At 40.2% G+C, this 14,489-nt stretch overlaps 1 protein-coding gene and 1 non-coding gene across 2 annotated transcripts in view; both read right to left on the reverse strand.

Moving 5' to 3' along the window:
* dync2h1 (dynein cytoplasmic 2 heavy chain 1) overlaps window positions 1–14,489 on the reverse strand; it is a 152,523-nt gene that overhangs the window by 13,263 nt on the left and 124,771 nt on the right. The window contains exons 87-92 of the mRNA XM_078167136.1: window positions 14,321–14,396; window positions 13,771–13,997; window positions 12,738–12,842; window positions 7,536–7,652; window positions 4,824–4,931; window positions 4,254–4,355 (exon numbers count right to left, since the gene is read on the reverse strand). Of these exons, the coding sequence (XP_078023262.1) occupies window positions 4,254–4,355; window positions 4,824–4,931; window positions 7,536–7,652; window positions 12,738–12,842; window positions 13,771–13,997; window positions 14,321–14,396 (735 nt within the window). The remainder of the gene's footprint in view (window positions 1–4,253; window positions 4,356–4,823; window positions 4,932–7,535; window positions 7,653–12,737; window positions 12,843–13,770; window positions 13,998–14,320; window positions 14,397–14,489) is intronic.
* On the reverse strand, window positions 10,453–10,526 carry trnat-ugu (transfer RNA threonine (anticodon UGU)). Its single transcript has one exon. It is a non-coding gene; the product is annotated as a tRNA-Thr (tRNA).

The following is a 14,489-nucleotide window of genomic DNA, read 5'->3' on the forward strand; positions in this document are numbered from 1 at the left end:
ACCTCCTAAGCTCAGTACATGCGAGCTCCAGGTAGAAACAGGGCTGATACTACCTTTCCTAGCACATTCACCATACTCTATTTCACACGCTACATAGCATAACTACAATATAACCTAAAGTTAAAGGAGCTAAATAAACTTACAGGATCAGCAAGCACACTCACCTTGCAGCATGGTCTCAAACAAAAGGGATTCAAATAGGCCACTCCCACACTTAAATAACCTTCCTCTTCCTGGATTTCCTCCTGAGAGGAAGTGGATCTCTCCACCTGATCTCAAGGAGTTATGTACCCTGCTTAGTAGTTCCCCCTGCTGGCCCCCAACTGACATTATTTCTTCGCTTCCAGATCCATTGGCTACATCTAACTGCTTCATCTGACATTTCCTTCACTGTCTTCCTCAAACTCTGTCCCTGCACTCCGAGTTCCCCCAGGAGTGAGACAGCTGATCTTACTATGAATCCCCTACACCCCACTTCCACTGGACAAATCCTAGTTTTCCATCCTCGCTGCTCAGCTTCTGCTCCTAAGTCTGCATATCTAAGCTTTTTTCTTTCATAGGCTTCTTCCATTGTGTCAGCTCAATATATAAATGAATACTTCCTCCAAATTAGTCTTTGTGTTTATTAGAATCAAACTCACCAATGCTTATAATTACACATATTATCTCGTGAGGAATTCACATGTGACTTTGCATAGCAGTTTATTGCCAGAGCATTTAATCGGTGCAAATCCAGTCTCCAAGGTAACTTGCTGATGGGGCTTGCTGACAAGTACCGTGTTTTGAATAAGAATATTCCTTTGATCACTTTTTGCTTATGACCCACAGTTTGCTTTAAAATAAGCATGTTGGGGCGTCGGTGGCTTGGTGGTAAAGCAGGCGCCTCATGTACAAGGCTGTTGCCGCAACAGCCCGGGTTCGAATCCAGCCTGTGGCCATTTGCTGCATGTCACTCCCTCTCTCTCTCTCCCTTTCACACTTGTCTGTCCTATCAATTAAAGGCTTAAAAATGCCCAAAAATATCTTTTAAAAAAAATAACCATGTTGAAGAAATAATGAATAAAATAAAACAGCCAGTACTGACATGCTAATTATTACAACTGGCACTGAAACATTCTCTGGTACTAGAGATTGTTTAACCTTTAATCAAAAAGTCATCTCTACATCAGTCCTCACGTCTTCACATTAATGATCTTTCCACAGACTAAAGGCGGTGGTGATATTTATTTCCGTTTGGCAGTGCTGCTTACCACTCTCCTCTGATGCCTGGGTAGTTTCCAAGTATCTAATTATTTTTTACTGCACAGCTGAGGAGAGGGGCAATGAAGCCGATCCCTCCAGAGCTGTGCCTGCCACTTTTACAATATTACAACCCCAAATTGTCCATTTTTCAAATATATAAATCATATCCCCAGCTCTCTCCGTTCCCCGTCCCTGGTTGAAACTGGGCTAATCAGTGATGGCAGCAGCCTAACACATAACAGCACGTGTTTGGAGAATGCAATCCGAAGAGTTTTACCTAATATTATTCGTCGCGAAGACACTTCATCTCATTTACAGTCAGTGTTGTAATGCTATTTTCAGCAATTGCAACAACCACCTGTTAACTAATGTGGAAATATTACATGTAATTATACTTTTTTGAATTATTCATTGAGGCAATTGAATACATAATGTCTCGTGCATTAGTGGAAAAAGTCAAAAAGGTAATGGTTTATCTAATAGATACCTACATAAGAATGTACACAGTAAAAAGATGGGACTCTTATGACTGTTATTTTTGTTTTAGGTGGTGATATGGACCAGGATTTACTGTCCTTACTTACAGAATAATTCTCCACTTTACAATATAACTGCAGACAATGTGAGGTTGTCAAAATAATTCTGCTCTAATGGATACTGGGGAATGATAATGTAGCTCTAAGTGCAGTACTGACATGCGACACAAAGATGTTTTAAAGAAGATAGCAAAAAGACTGTTTTACTCTATTCGAAACAAATGATAATGCTGAAGAGTCTAATAGCAGCTACACACTGACACCCTTCTACATACATAGCCATGACTAAATGGAGTGAGTGGTTATGAATAAAAGTCTTCATATGCACAGTAAAGATAATTTAATGTTAAGGGAAAAAGGAAAAAATAATTACATTTTTCTTTGTCGCTATATATTCTCTTTCTTCTAAGGGAGGAGTCTTAAAGTGATGCAAAACATTACCAGCTGGGGTGAGGTTTTAGATAAGCCGTCACATTTTAAATGCTGGTAGTAGTCCATCTAATATGTGTCAAATTATGTTTTGGATTGCTAGAATATACAGCAGCATCAACAAAGGCGACTGCTGCTGTTGCTTTTCCAAGCCTCCACAACCCATTTTCAACCAAGGCACAGGCAAATTCTGTTGGATACACTGTGATCTAGGTCAGTGGAAACACCTCGTCTCTGGGAGAACATGGCTTGGAAACTGGCCTGTGCCAATATTTTGGGTCATACCCAATCATCTGAATTTGTAAAACAGACTAAATGGTGAAACTTTACAAAGTTGCATTGCCCTACAAAGCAAACAAATACATCTGTTTAATCATAAAACAACTCTTTTAAATGCTGCACTTTGATCATGCACAACACAAACACAGAACATCTTCAAATGGGTCCTAGAAATGATCATCAAGGGAAGCTGTGCTCTCTACTACTGGGTCACTGGAAGTGCACTATGAGGTTCTCTCATTTGGGGAAACACACAGCAGTCGGACACTTTAAAGAAACATGGAGGTCATACATTTTTAAATCTTTTTGGTTGACAAAAGTATCCTAGATTAGCACTAGTTTATGTGAGTGCTGATTTCATGGGAACGATGTCTGGGAAGTTGTGATACAAAGTTATAACGGACACCTTGTTTTTCACTGAAGAACCTTGTCTAATGTCATGTACACTATAAAACATTGAATATTACTGTGATTATTTAATATTTGCATACATCCTCCATATCAGCTAGCTGTTAATGAGACAAGGGTGAATTCATGAATGAATTCAGGCGCCTTTTTGTTACGCGCCCCTTTCATTGTCACGCTCTTTAAGCCAATTGGCATGAACACCTTCACACACCTTCACACAAACACACACACAATTGACCTCTGTGCCAAATTTCAGCCTCCTAGGGCAAAATATGTGACCGCTAAAGGTTGGGAAAATTCTGTGGAGGATCCGAAACCAACTGACAGAGTGAGCTGGAGAGCGTCTGGTCTTAGCCAATAAAAATATTCTTATCAATACTGTAATATTGATTTCAACTTTATTACAAAGTCCTTCTTGGTAGGTGACACATTTTAAAATCTTGGTATCATTTCTAATTGTAGTGAAGAAGTATGTTAGAGAGGAGAGCGACAAGCTATGAGAGAGGAAACATGGCTCCTACAGCTTAAGGCAAGTTAGATTTAAGACTTTTTAAGATGTTTTTTAATGATACTTGAAATGAAATTTAAGACCAATTTTACAATAACCAAAACTACTATACTATACTGGCCGTAAAGTAAATATGAGTGTTGTTGGCTCTCCTATCTTGATTTGGATGATGTCAATGGAAGAGGCATTCAATAGATTTTTTTTAAAAATAGATGTGACAAGTTATTTTGATATCTTACGATGCAATGTCAGAAAAAAGTTTTTCATAAAATCCTACTTGCCATGTCTGAGCATTTTTTCAGACTTCTGAAGGATTGATTTAAGACACTTACATACCAATTAAGGCCTTATTTCAAGATTGATTGATGAATTCACTGCCTTTTTAAGACTTTTTAAGGATCGGCAGGAACCCTGGGAAAACATGAGAGACGAACGGTGGGGAAAATTGTTTGGGAGAGACAGAGAGAGAGGGATGAGACCAAAGACCTGCTGATTAATACAAAAAGAGAGAGGAGGAAAGCCACGGAGAGGGAATTATGCCCAAGGCTGTTCTCAGGAGATTACAAGCTCAGAAGAAGTAAAAGGTTGATTGTGTATCTCTCCCCCTCTACCTCATCATATCCCCTTTGTCCTCGATTCAGCCTGGGGACACACACGAGGACACGCAGTGTTTGCTAGATGTCTACGAGTCAGTTCTGTGTATCGCATTTATACCTGCTCCTGTGGTCTCGACTTCATCACAGTAAAGTTTCATACTTCATCTGTAAAATAATCACAACTCTAAAATAATATAGTGAAGAAACATACTAATTCTATGTATCACATTTTATTTTTTCTTTCTCTTTTCTTACCTCTTGATTGAGCAAGGCAGCGGCCAGTTTTTGGACTTCAGGAGTTAGCAGTTGGGTCCCTCTGATGACTTTACTCAGTGCAGCCAGGGACTGGTGAATGCCCTGTGACAACAGTTACAGTTTAGTGTACATACTGTGCCAACGTTTTAGGGCATTGGTACCTGGGGTGTCATTTGACATCTTGCCTTTTGATTGCTGTGAACTGGTTCATTGTGACAGGCCCTGTGATTGACTGATTGGGCTTCGTATTGTCATCTGATTACTTTGCTGTCTTAAAATCAAACATAAGTGTCTGAATTACATTATCTGTTTATGTTTCACACTCATCTCATGCGTCTTCATAAAACAAAGCCCATTTTCCATCACTCCTAATGTTTCAAAATATCCATCTCATTTACACTGCTGGGTAAAAGCCTTGAATTATTTGATAAAAGTGCTGTTCCAAATTACAAATATTCAGTAAACACTACACGATGAGAATGTTTTCCTTTTTGACAATGTACTATTTGACACTTATGAAAAAATGTACAAGTGTTTGTCTTTATTAAGAACACTGGTTATGTGACAAACCTGGACCAAGTGGATGGCGTTGAACTGCTCCAGAGCGATGAACGCCAGGACTGGTGACCCCTGACCTTCTGTAGGTGGCGCCACCTTCTGGTGGATCAGAGTAGAACCCTGAGAGACAGTCAATAGACATAAAGACTTATTGGCATACTGAAAGGATAAACAGATAGATTGCTACTCAGGATAAAACTGTAATTTTCCAAGACTAAAACAGAGAGAGAGAGAGAGTATGAGGCTGTTAAAACAGTGTACAGATGAAAGAAGGAAAACCATTTAATAACTGGAACACTTTAAACATTACATCTGCTAATCAGGCTACTCAAACTGGTCGCTAAACAGGAACATGGACATATAATGCATTTTGTAATTGCTGCCGTGCATCAGCATGCTTTGTTTTCCTTTTAAATGATTTCCTCCATTATTACTTATCTTTCCATTGTTCCCTGTGGATTTCTTTAGCTCAACATACATATACTAAATTCTTCCATTCTCGGCTCTTCCACAAAAACAGGATGTAACCAAATGGGGAATTGACTTTTAGTCTGCAGTACAAACCAAAGGGACAATCTGTTTACTTTAGTTAACACAGAGATCCACTGTAAGTACACCAAGTTCTGGTGTTTGTAGACTTTCACAAACACAAATACATGAAGAAAAAACAGGTGTGCATAAACACTGATATTTTGTATTCTGTTGCAGTTATCACACTCTGTACCTGCATCCTATTTTGTTTTCATCGCACCTACTCAGTTAGAAACAGCAAGAGGAAATACAGAATGAGAGGGATGGTAGGACTGTGGGATGGAGGATGCAGGAGATAAATAAGACAGTAAGAAAAAAACGAGTGATGACAGCTCTGCTATTTTCTGTATTCAAACATATAACAGCCAAATAAACTGATTGTGTTGTCTCATGCTCCTCCCCTCGATCCAGACTACATTAAGATTTGTCAAATACACACAAAATCATGCACACAGTTTACAGACAGAAATGCACATGTACTCCCTCACTCCCTCTCTCTCTCCCCCATCACACTTGACTGTGCTATCGATTAAAGGCAAAATGCCTCCAAAAATATCTTTAAAAAGAAATGCACATGACCATAGATACTCACATAGACGCACACTTAAATCAAACACAAACATCTATACATACACACAAACAAAGACACACAAACAGGCATGTGCATGCAAGCTACACTCCAGGGATCACACACCCGCTGATGGTCAAACACAGAGGGTTAGCTGACGACAAAGGTCCCATTAATTGAAAGCAGTCAGAGGTAGATTGTGATCTATGGGAAGCTGGCTAGTGATACAATGGCAACAATTAACACAGTCAATCATTCTCCACTTAGTGGGTACGAAACAACTCTGCCTGCGAGGGACTGGGAGAGAGAGGGACACAGGCGCGAAGGAGAGAAAATGAGAGGGACAGCATGTGTGATTTACAACATGAGAGTGAATAAAAGAGAGGCAGAGCTACAGAGCGGGAATATGGTGGCTAAATTATTTAATGTAGAGGTAGATGTCCTTTTGATTTGAAAAGGTGCCAGTCTCCAAGCAACCGCACACAGCAGTGCTGCCTGACTAGGCAAGCCAGTGGCTATCACACAGAGTGCTAAATTAGACCGTACTAATTTTCAATTAGCTTTCACAGCTTTTAATTTCGACTAGTTGCTGCTGCATGAGCAATGTAAAAACATGATTCTGCATACAAATAAAGACCAGTGTGGAACTGTCACAGCTTAAAAAGAACTGCAACATCTATTTGTAAATACTTAGCAGGTACTAAGATTTTGATGGAAAAATAGTATGTAAGATATGTGGGAATTTAGCAACTTTAAAGTTGGAGGTTTTGTCAGCAAGAGTAAATGACTCATTTTAGTGATGTGGAGATCAGTGATGTAGTGTTTGAGATTGGTCTTGGTCTCCAGGAAGGTCTCAGTCTCATCTCACAGTCGACCACATTTTTACTCTGTCTTGTCTTGGTCTTAGACAGAGGACTCAGGATTATATTTCTAGTCCACAACTGCAGGGACATCATTAAACTGCCTGTGCATAAAAGGAGTGCTCAGTAAAGATGGTTAGTGGAATTCAGCGCCTTAGTGTTTGTTTGTATTTGTTTGCTCATAGAAAACAAACAAAAATTCCCACCCATGATTGACCTCTGCAATGCCTTTTGATTATTTTATCAATACATTTCTCATGGTACACTACATACACACACCCACACCCACACCCACACACACATATATATACACAATATGGCAATAAAAGCAGTAAATTAAGGGGAATCTTCGTTTGTTTTCTGTCAGTGTTTTATAGGAATGTGATCACTGTGAGTAGCACCTATGGTTTGCATGTTCCACATTTATGTCATGCAGTGTGAGACTTGCCCTGGTCTGGTCTTGGTCATGACTTGGTCTCGGTTTAGGTGGTCTTGACTAAAATACTGGTGGAGATAATGATATGATCTCCTGCCATCTTAACACAGTATTCCTATGATTGACAGTCCAATTTTAGGGCATGAGGTTAAGAATCACATACTGAAAGATCTGTGACAATTTAATCAAGATGAAATGTATAGGGCCTGCTTTTCAATTTGGTTTGGAGAATTAAAGGATACACTTAATCTGATTCTTGCTGAAGACTTTTCAGTTTTGGAAAAGGAATAAGAAACGTGGGAATAATAACCTGGAAAAACAGAACTGACCTGGTTGAGTTTCTTCCACAAGTGAAGGACGGGTGAAAGTCCATTGGACCAGAGCTCCCTGTCGAACTTTGATCCTGTTGCTACTGAGCGGCTCAGGACACGCAGCTGGGAAATCACCTGTTAGTCAACACAAAAAATATCAATTTAGCAAAGGTGTTGAAGAAGTGACGCAGAGATAATTGTTTCCTGATTTAATAATCTGAGTGTTGCATCAGTTTATGAGACAGGTCACTTGTAAAAGTCACCCAAAAATAAATAGTCCATGCTGTTTGCAACTCCCTTCATGTAATTAGGCGCAGAGGTGAGATTGATGATTTAAAAAAGCTCACTATGTAGTCAAAGAAGGTGTGTGTAGTAATCACACCTGTCCTTTGTAAATGTGCAAAGAGTGAAAAAGCAATGAATGATTAAAAAGAAAATCACCGTTAGTTCTTAAAATACTGTGATAAATGTCACTGACACCTCTGGTAGCTACACTCTCCAGTGACAGTCAACAACATTTCACATCCTGGAATATTACAAGTGAAAAAAGGCCAAACCCTAAACACATCTCCTAACAGGTTCTTACACACCTAATCAAGCGTGCTTAGCTTCAGGCTTAAAGTCTTGGATAGTGCTTTTATCATGACTCAGTGTGTATGTTTGTGCAAATGTGTGAGTTTCTATACATGTGTGTGTTGTGAGGAAGGCAAAGCGTCTGATAAATGGCTTTCATTTGGTCCAGGAGAACTCTTTACTAACACCTGCTTTATCTTCTCTGCTCAGGAGGGGAAGTGTGCGTATATGTGCGTGTAGGTGCACACACGTGTGTGTGTGTGTGTGTGTGTGTGTGTGTTTGTATGGAAGGGAGAGAGAGGGGGAGGGTAGGGGGATAAAAACTAGATAGCTAATCTAGAACTTCACCCTGACAGCAGGAAAAATGAGGGCAGCTGAGGATGGAGATTTTAAATATATTGGGCTTCAAATATATAGGGATTTAAATATATTAAGATTTATTCTTATCTCAACCAGTGACGACCAGGCGGCAACTGCATTTACAGCCATAACCAACTCGGAAGAAAAAGTTACAAGACAATGTCTATGTGCGAGGGAGTTCAATTTTAATCGCACTGGGTGCAGTCAATTTAGTTAAGGCTTTCACTTAAATTCAATGTAATCCTGGATTGTGGTTCAGGGTTTTTAATCAGGGGAGTATTTCTCACGGTCTGAGTCAAGATGGTGAACTATAAAGACATATACTGGGCAGTACAAAACACAAGCACTGGTGCTATTATACCCAGATATAAAGTATAATGGGGGTCTCATGAAACAAAAGCATATTCAGACAGCTCATTAATTCAGACAAGATGGGGGAAAAGATACTTTCTTGATGCACAATTTTTGTATTATCTTATGCTAATAACCCAATGATACATCTTTATTTGCTAGTCAATACTTCAAATAGTTACTCATTATTTAAATTGCACATAAGCCCAAGAAACTCCCCAGTAGACTTTAGGACTCTTCTGACCCATGCTGGGTCAATCACACTGAGCCTATGTATTTATTTTAAATGGCATCCACCAACACCACCGATGGTCCCCTAGGGTCCGTTCAGTGTGTGTGTGGTTAAGTGTCCAACCCACAGACAGTGACACGGGTCTTCAGGGAGAGGAGAGGGCACGGGGGAGAGAGAGAGCATGAATGTGACAGTGACAAACGACAGCAGGAGGGGAGACAGTCACAAGTAGGGGAGAGCGGTGGAGAGAGAGACACACAGTAACACACACACAAGTGGCCTTGTGGGAGTGGTGTGAATTAAACTAGGTTGGTGGTTCCAGTGATCAGCAGAGCACACTGACGGTCGGAATGGACATAAATGCATTAACACCCACATGAGGACTGTATACACAGGCTCTAATGGCTCTGTGTGGTTTAAGTGTGTTTGCTGAGAATAATTACGCACAGAAAGACAAAAAATATCAACACCATCTCAGTCTGTCCATCCTATCACTCCATTTCATTTTGGCTCTATTTCCATGAGCAAGAGTACTGTTATGAATGTTCTGTTCTGATCTGTTCTGAATGAATTATGTTACATGTAATATTACATTACTTTCCTTTTTACCTCCGCCAAGGAGGTTATGTTTTCACCGGCGTTGGTCTGTTTGTTTGTCTGCAAAATAACTCAAAAAGTTCTGAACGGATTTTGATGAAAAAAAAAAAAGGGTATTATACGCCTTTACCACCAAAGTTAGCACATGTACACAAGCTTTTAAAACACGAGAAAACCCACTAAAAAAATGGGATAGACTCCTTTCCCATTGCCGGTAGACCAGAGCCGAGTACAGCACTCTACGACAGACAGTATATTTTCTGTGCGGGTTTTTTTATTTTACTGATGTGTCACATTCTACCTCTAGGATGGGCTGGAAAATATGATAGTAAACAGGAGAAAGCAGCAAGGAGGTCAGACTAATCTTAACAATGTTCGAGCGCTGGATGGAGACAGACAGGATAGTATTTTCTGGTAGCTTGTCATTGCAACATGTCGGCAAAGGGACTAAAATTAGTGAGTCCAACTGGGTGTGTATTTTCATCAGTGCCAATTGGAGACGATCGAAGCTGGAGCCAATAAATACCCGTACTACTGCAGAGTTATTTGACCCGGGTGTGAATGCTGATTGTAACCTTTCCATCAAATAAAAAAGCCAGATGTCAGCTGGTGTTTTTTGTGCAGTGGGAAGGGGGCTTTAAAGACAATAGGAAATAGATAAAAAGAGGTTTTGTGTTTATTTTATGGGCCAAGGTGCAGACTGAAGAGATGAGTTTTCAGGCTGCAAAAGGAAATATATAGAGTTTCTGTTGTCCTGATGTAAAGGGAGACTTCATTCCCCTGCTGTAGAGCAAGGTCAGCAAAGAGTCAAGGCTTCCCAGGAGGCACTGCTGGGATTCAAACCCAGGATCTCCTGTTTACAAGACAGGCACTTTCATCAACTAAGCCACAGTGCCTTGCATGTGCGTTTGTGCCATTCTGTTTGAATCAAGCAAAAAAGAAAGTAAACAGTTGCAGCCATAAACAGCTAAAATCCTGTTTCTCTTTTATCTCTCATTAATGAATTAGCCTTTCCTTTTGGTGAACCTTCTCCCTTTCCTAAAACACAAACACACAGACAACCACGACAGTGAAAGAACACATCTTGTGTTTGCGTCAGAGTGCGTTGCGTTGAGTTACATCAGAATCTGCAGTGACCATCAACACACACACACACACACACACACACACACACACACACACACACACACACACGTGAACATACACTGACAAATAATGATTATTGATGACAACATGAGCATAAATTTAGCGAACCATCTGCAACCGCACGTGTTGTCAATGGAAACATTGTTCACACAAGTAGTGCAAACAGACAGAAATGCAAAGACGTAAACATGGACAAACACTTGGGCTGGACAATTAATTAAAATACTATTAAATTTGTAATATGGCCGAGTGCAATTTCCAAATCGCTGGAGCAGCAATTTTTTGATGAAGTTAAAATATACCACAACATGTGACGCATTGTGTTGTTACAGAGATGCCACCTATCATATTTCATATATTCCAGATGATGTTTGTTTGATAGAGACCCCATCAAAAATAACATCATCATTTTTATATATTTTTTTCATTGAAAATGAAATGCAAAAATTACTTTTCCCACCAAAACTGCGACTTATATCGCAATATGATTTTCATTGCAAGTCATGCAGCCCTAGCCCTGTCCCAGGATCCTAGTTACAGAGCTGTAAAGCCCACGGCTACAGAGCATGCTGTGAGCTCAAAAATGTATTCAACAGAAGTGACATTTTGAAAAATGTTTTCATTTCATTTCTATGTTAAACACATACAAGTATATCAGCTACAGATATGGTTGGTGACCCCGTCTCCATGTCAAGAGAATCCAGAAACTCTGCCCTCACCTTTATACTCACATGTCTAACCTCAACCTTTTGGCCAGTAATAAACTCTAAATTAATCATCCTTGCCCGTTTTGAAGAACATTGAACATTACACTCTTTGTTAACAATACGTTATTGCTGCAGGGTCGACTTTTTTTTAAATCAGATTACACCTACAAACGCAATGACCACACAATGACAACATGACCTTGGCGACAATAAAAGATGATGGATTACTCATCTAATCTAAACTTAGTTTCACAGCTCTGCAAAGTCAATTTTATTTCATAGTAAAATAAATGGGAACGGATGGCTGCCTGGTGAAGTGCTTTAACCTTAAATTGAAGTCCTGACCCTAAAATAAACTGCCTCTATCTCTCGACAATGGGGGAGGTTCCCTGCAACATGACGAGGGTTGTAGGGGGGTACTGAAGGGTAAACACACACGCACAGGTACTAACACACAATCAAACACACACACACCCACACACACGCAGTATAGACAGAAAAACAGTAATAACTGCAATGTCATACAAAGTAACTGCACAGGTTTCCCCTCCAATCTGGCGGAGTAATCACCTCTGTAATTTGAGCAGTAATTAGGAGATGAATTGCCTGTCTGTACAGAGAGTGCAGTGAAAGTGAAAATGTGAGCAACTGAGCGTACCTTTGGGCAGGAACTACTTTGACCTGACTTACTGAGTGGAGCTGGAAAACACCAGTATCTGTACTGACCACATGCTTGACTTGCTGACACACTTTAAATGTGGATATCTTCATTAAAATGGTTGGCTGCTATTTTTTGCACAGTTTGCTGCCCTGCAACATTGAATGTTAACTTTACACTGTAGTGTTACAGCAGAGGAAAAAAGCAAAGGATTTTATTTTATTTAATATAACCCAAACTGATAAATCAAACGTGTTCTGATTGGTTGTGATACCTACATTTAAATTGTAATAAATGTGCAAAAAAAGCAAGATGAAAATTTTCTTTGCACCTGAATGTCTAGAGAGGTTTCGATAGAACGAGAGGGTGAGAGTGTTTGTCTATGTGTGTACATGTATGTATGTGAGCATGTGCACTAATGAATGTGACTGTGTGTGCTCCTGCTGTTAGTTTGTGTGAGCCCATGGGAATAAATATGTGTGTGTACCTTTGTGGTTGTATCTCTGTATATGTGAGGAAAAGATGGAGCTTGCAGTGGTGGTGTGTGGGTTGGTGGAAATAAGCAGGTGGCCGTGTGTGTGTGTGTGTGTGTGCACCTGGGAGCTGATGATTCTCTGGGAGGATCTCTCTATGTTGGCAGGCAGACCAAAGAATGCAGGTCTGTCATCCTCTGGGAGATTCTCTATAACGCTGCGGTAGTCCTGAGAAGACACACAGACAAACACAGTACAGGTCACACACAAAAATGCACCCATTTGCCCAAATAAGGAGAAAGAGAGTGTGAGCATATTGCCTATGTTTACAATGGTTCTAAGACACAAGACAATATTTTATAATTTCCAAACAAAAGGGTGTTGTTTGTATAGTTTGATGCAGATTCTCTAACAACATCCATTTGGTACTAAACATACTTTTAAATACTCAAATTAAACTCCCAGTTACTACTGCCAGTTCAAAGTATAGGTTTTCATTTTGATTTCTTTTGCTTACCAAACCATCTGTCCATAGCTCTACTTCACATCTAATGAAAAGTTTTAGGCATGTGTTCCTCCTTATTGTTTGTGTTTACAAAGCTGCATCAACAGAATGCAAAGCAACAGAATGACGAAACCAATTGTGTGAACTCAGGGCTAACTAATCAGATTTATTTGCAGTGGCTACTTTATAACCCAACTTAAAATGAAGCTAACACAACATGGACTAATGAGACTTCGATACTCAGCAAACCACTAATAGTAAATCTAGTCAGTGAAAAGCTTGGGTGCATTAATTCAGTACCTTCTTTGAATTGTTTTTGCTTCCGTGCCAGGGCACCTAGGGCCAGCAGCTTAAAGGGACAGTTCACCCCCAAACCAAAAATACATATTTTACCCATAGTGCTATTTATCAGTCTACATTGTTTTGGAGTGAGTTGCCAAGTGTTGGAGATATTGGCAGTAGAGATGTCTGCTTTCCCTCTAATATAACGGGACTCGATGGCACTCGGCTTGTGATGCTTTTTCCTCTACAGCAAGAATTTATTTCTTGGACATCTTTAGGAGCCACACATACAGCACCTATGCCTGCAGCTGTAAATTAAAATAAGCATTCCTGCATATGCAACACCACTGAATCATTCTGACAACCTACCACTACTGAGCAGGAGTTTGGGAGGCTGATCTGAGGTGGAAAGAAGCGTGTTCCTCCTCGACTCTTTCTCTGACCAGCCGAGAGGGATGATGAGAGGAGGCGTGCAGAGAAGAACTGCTCAAGGTAGGAGCGTAAGATGCGGAGGTCAGAGGGGTTGTCGATCCGTCCACCATATATGGCGCTCTCTAACAGGCCATGGACAAACTCCCACTGGAAAGATTTACCACCTTGGAGATAGCAAGACATGCAAACACAAAGAAAGCTACAAACATGTGTTGTAAGTCGCACAGAGAACAAGAGAGCAATAATGTTGGTCTAACATGCTCACACACAGAAAAGCAGGGAAATACAAAGAAGGGCTCTCATACACTGCATAGAGATGCAAATGCTGTGTTGTCCAGGTCATGCTCTATCAGGGGTAGCTTGAATTAAAGAGGTAATTGATCAAAGAACCCACAGAATCCAGTTCTCATTACCATATATGCTGCAGAGCGAATCAACAGAGCACAGCTCTCCGCTGCATTGTAATGTTTGTTACCAGCCCCCCTACCTTCAAAGAGCCTGTCGATGATTTCAAAGCCAGCACGGAGGTCCGACATAGAAAACTCATAGAATTTTGTCCAACCCTGGATAAAGCACAGAGGAGGAAGAGGAAGCACAAAAATGACAAAATATTTATTTTACTCCCAGTACAAGAGTCAAGACGCATCAAGTGCTAA

The sequence above is a fragment of the Epinephelus lanceolatus genome, chromosome 4 (assembly GCF_041903045.1).
Source record: "Epinephelus lanceolatus isolate andai-2023 chromosome 4, ASM4190304v1, whole genome shotgun sequence".
NCBI classification, from domain to species: domain Eukaryota; kingdom Metazoa; phylum Chordata; class Actinopteri; order Perciformes; family Serranidae; genus Epinephelus; species Epinephelus lanceolatus.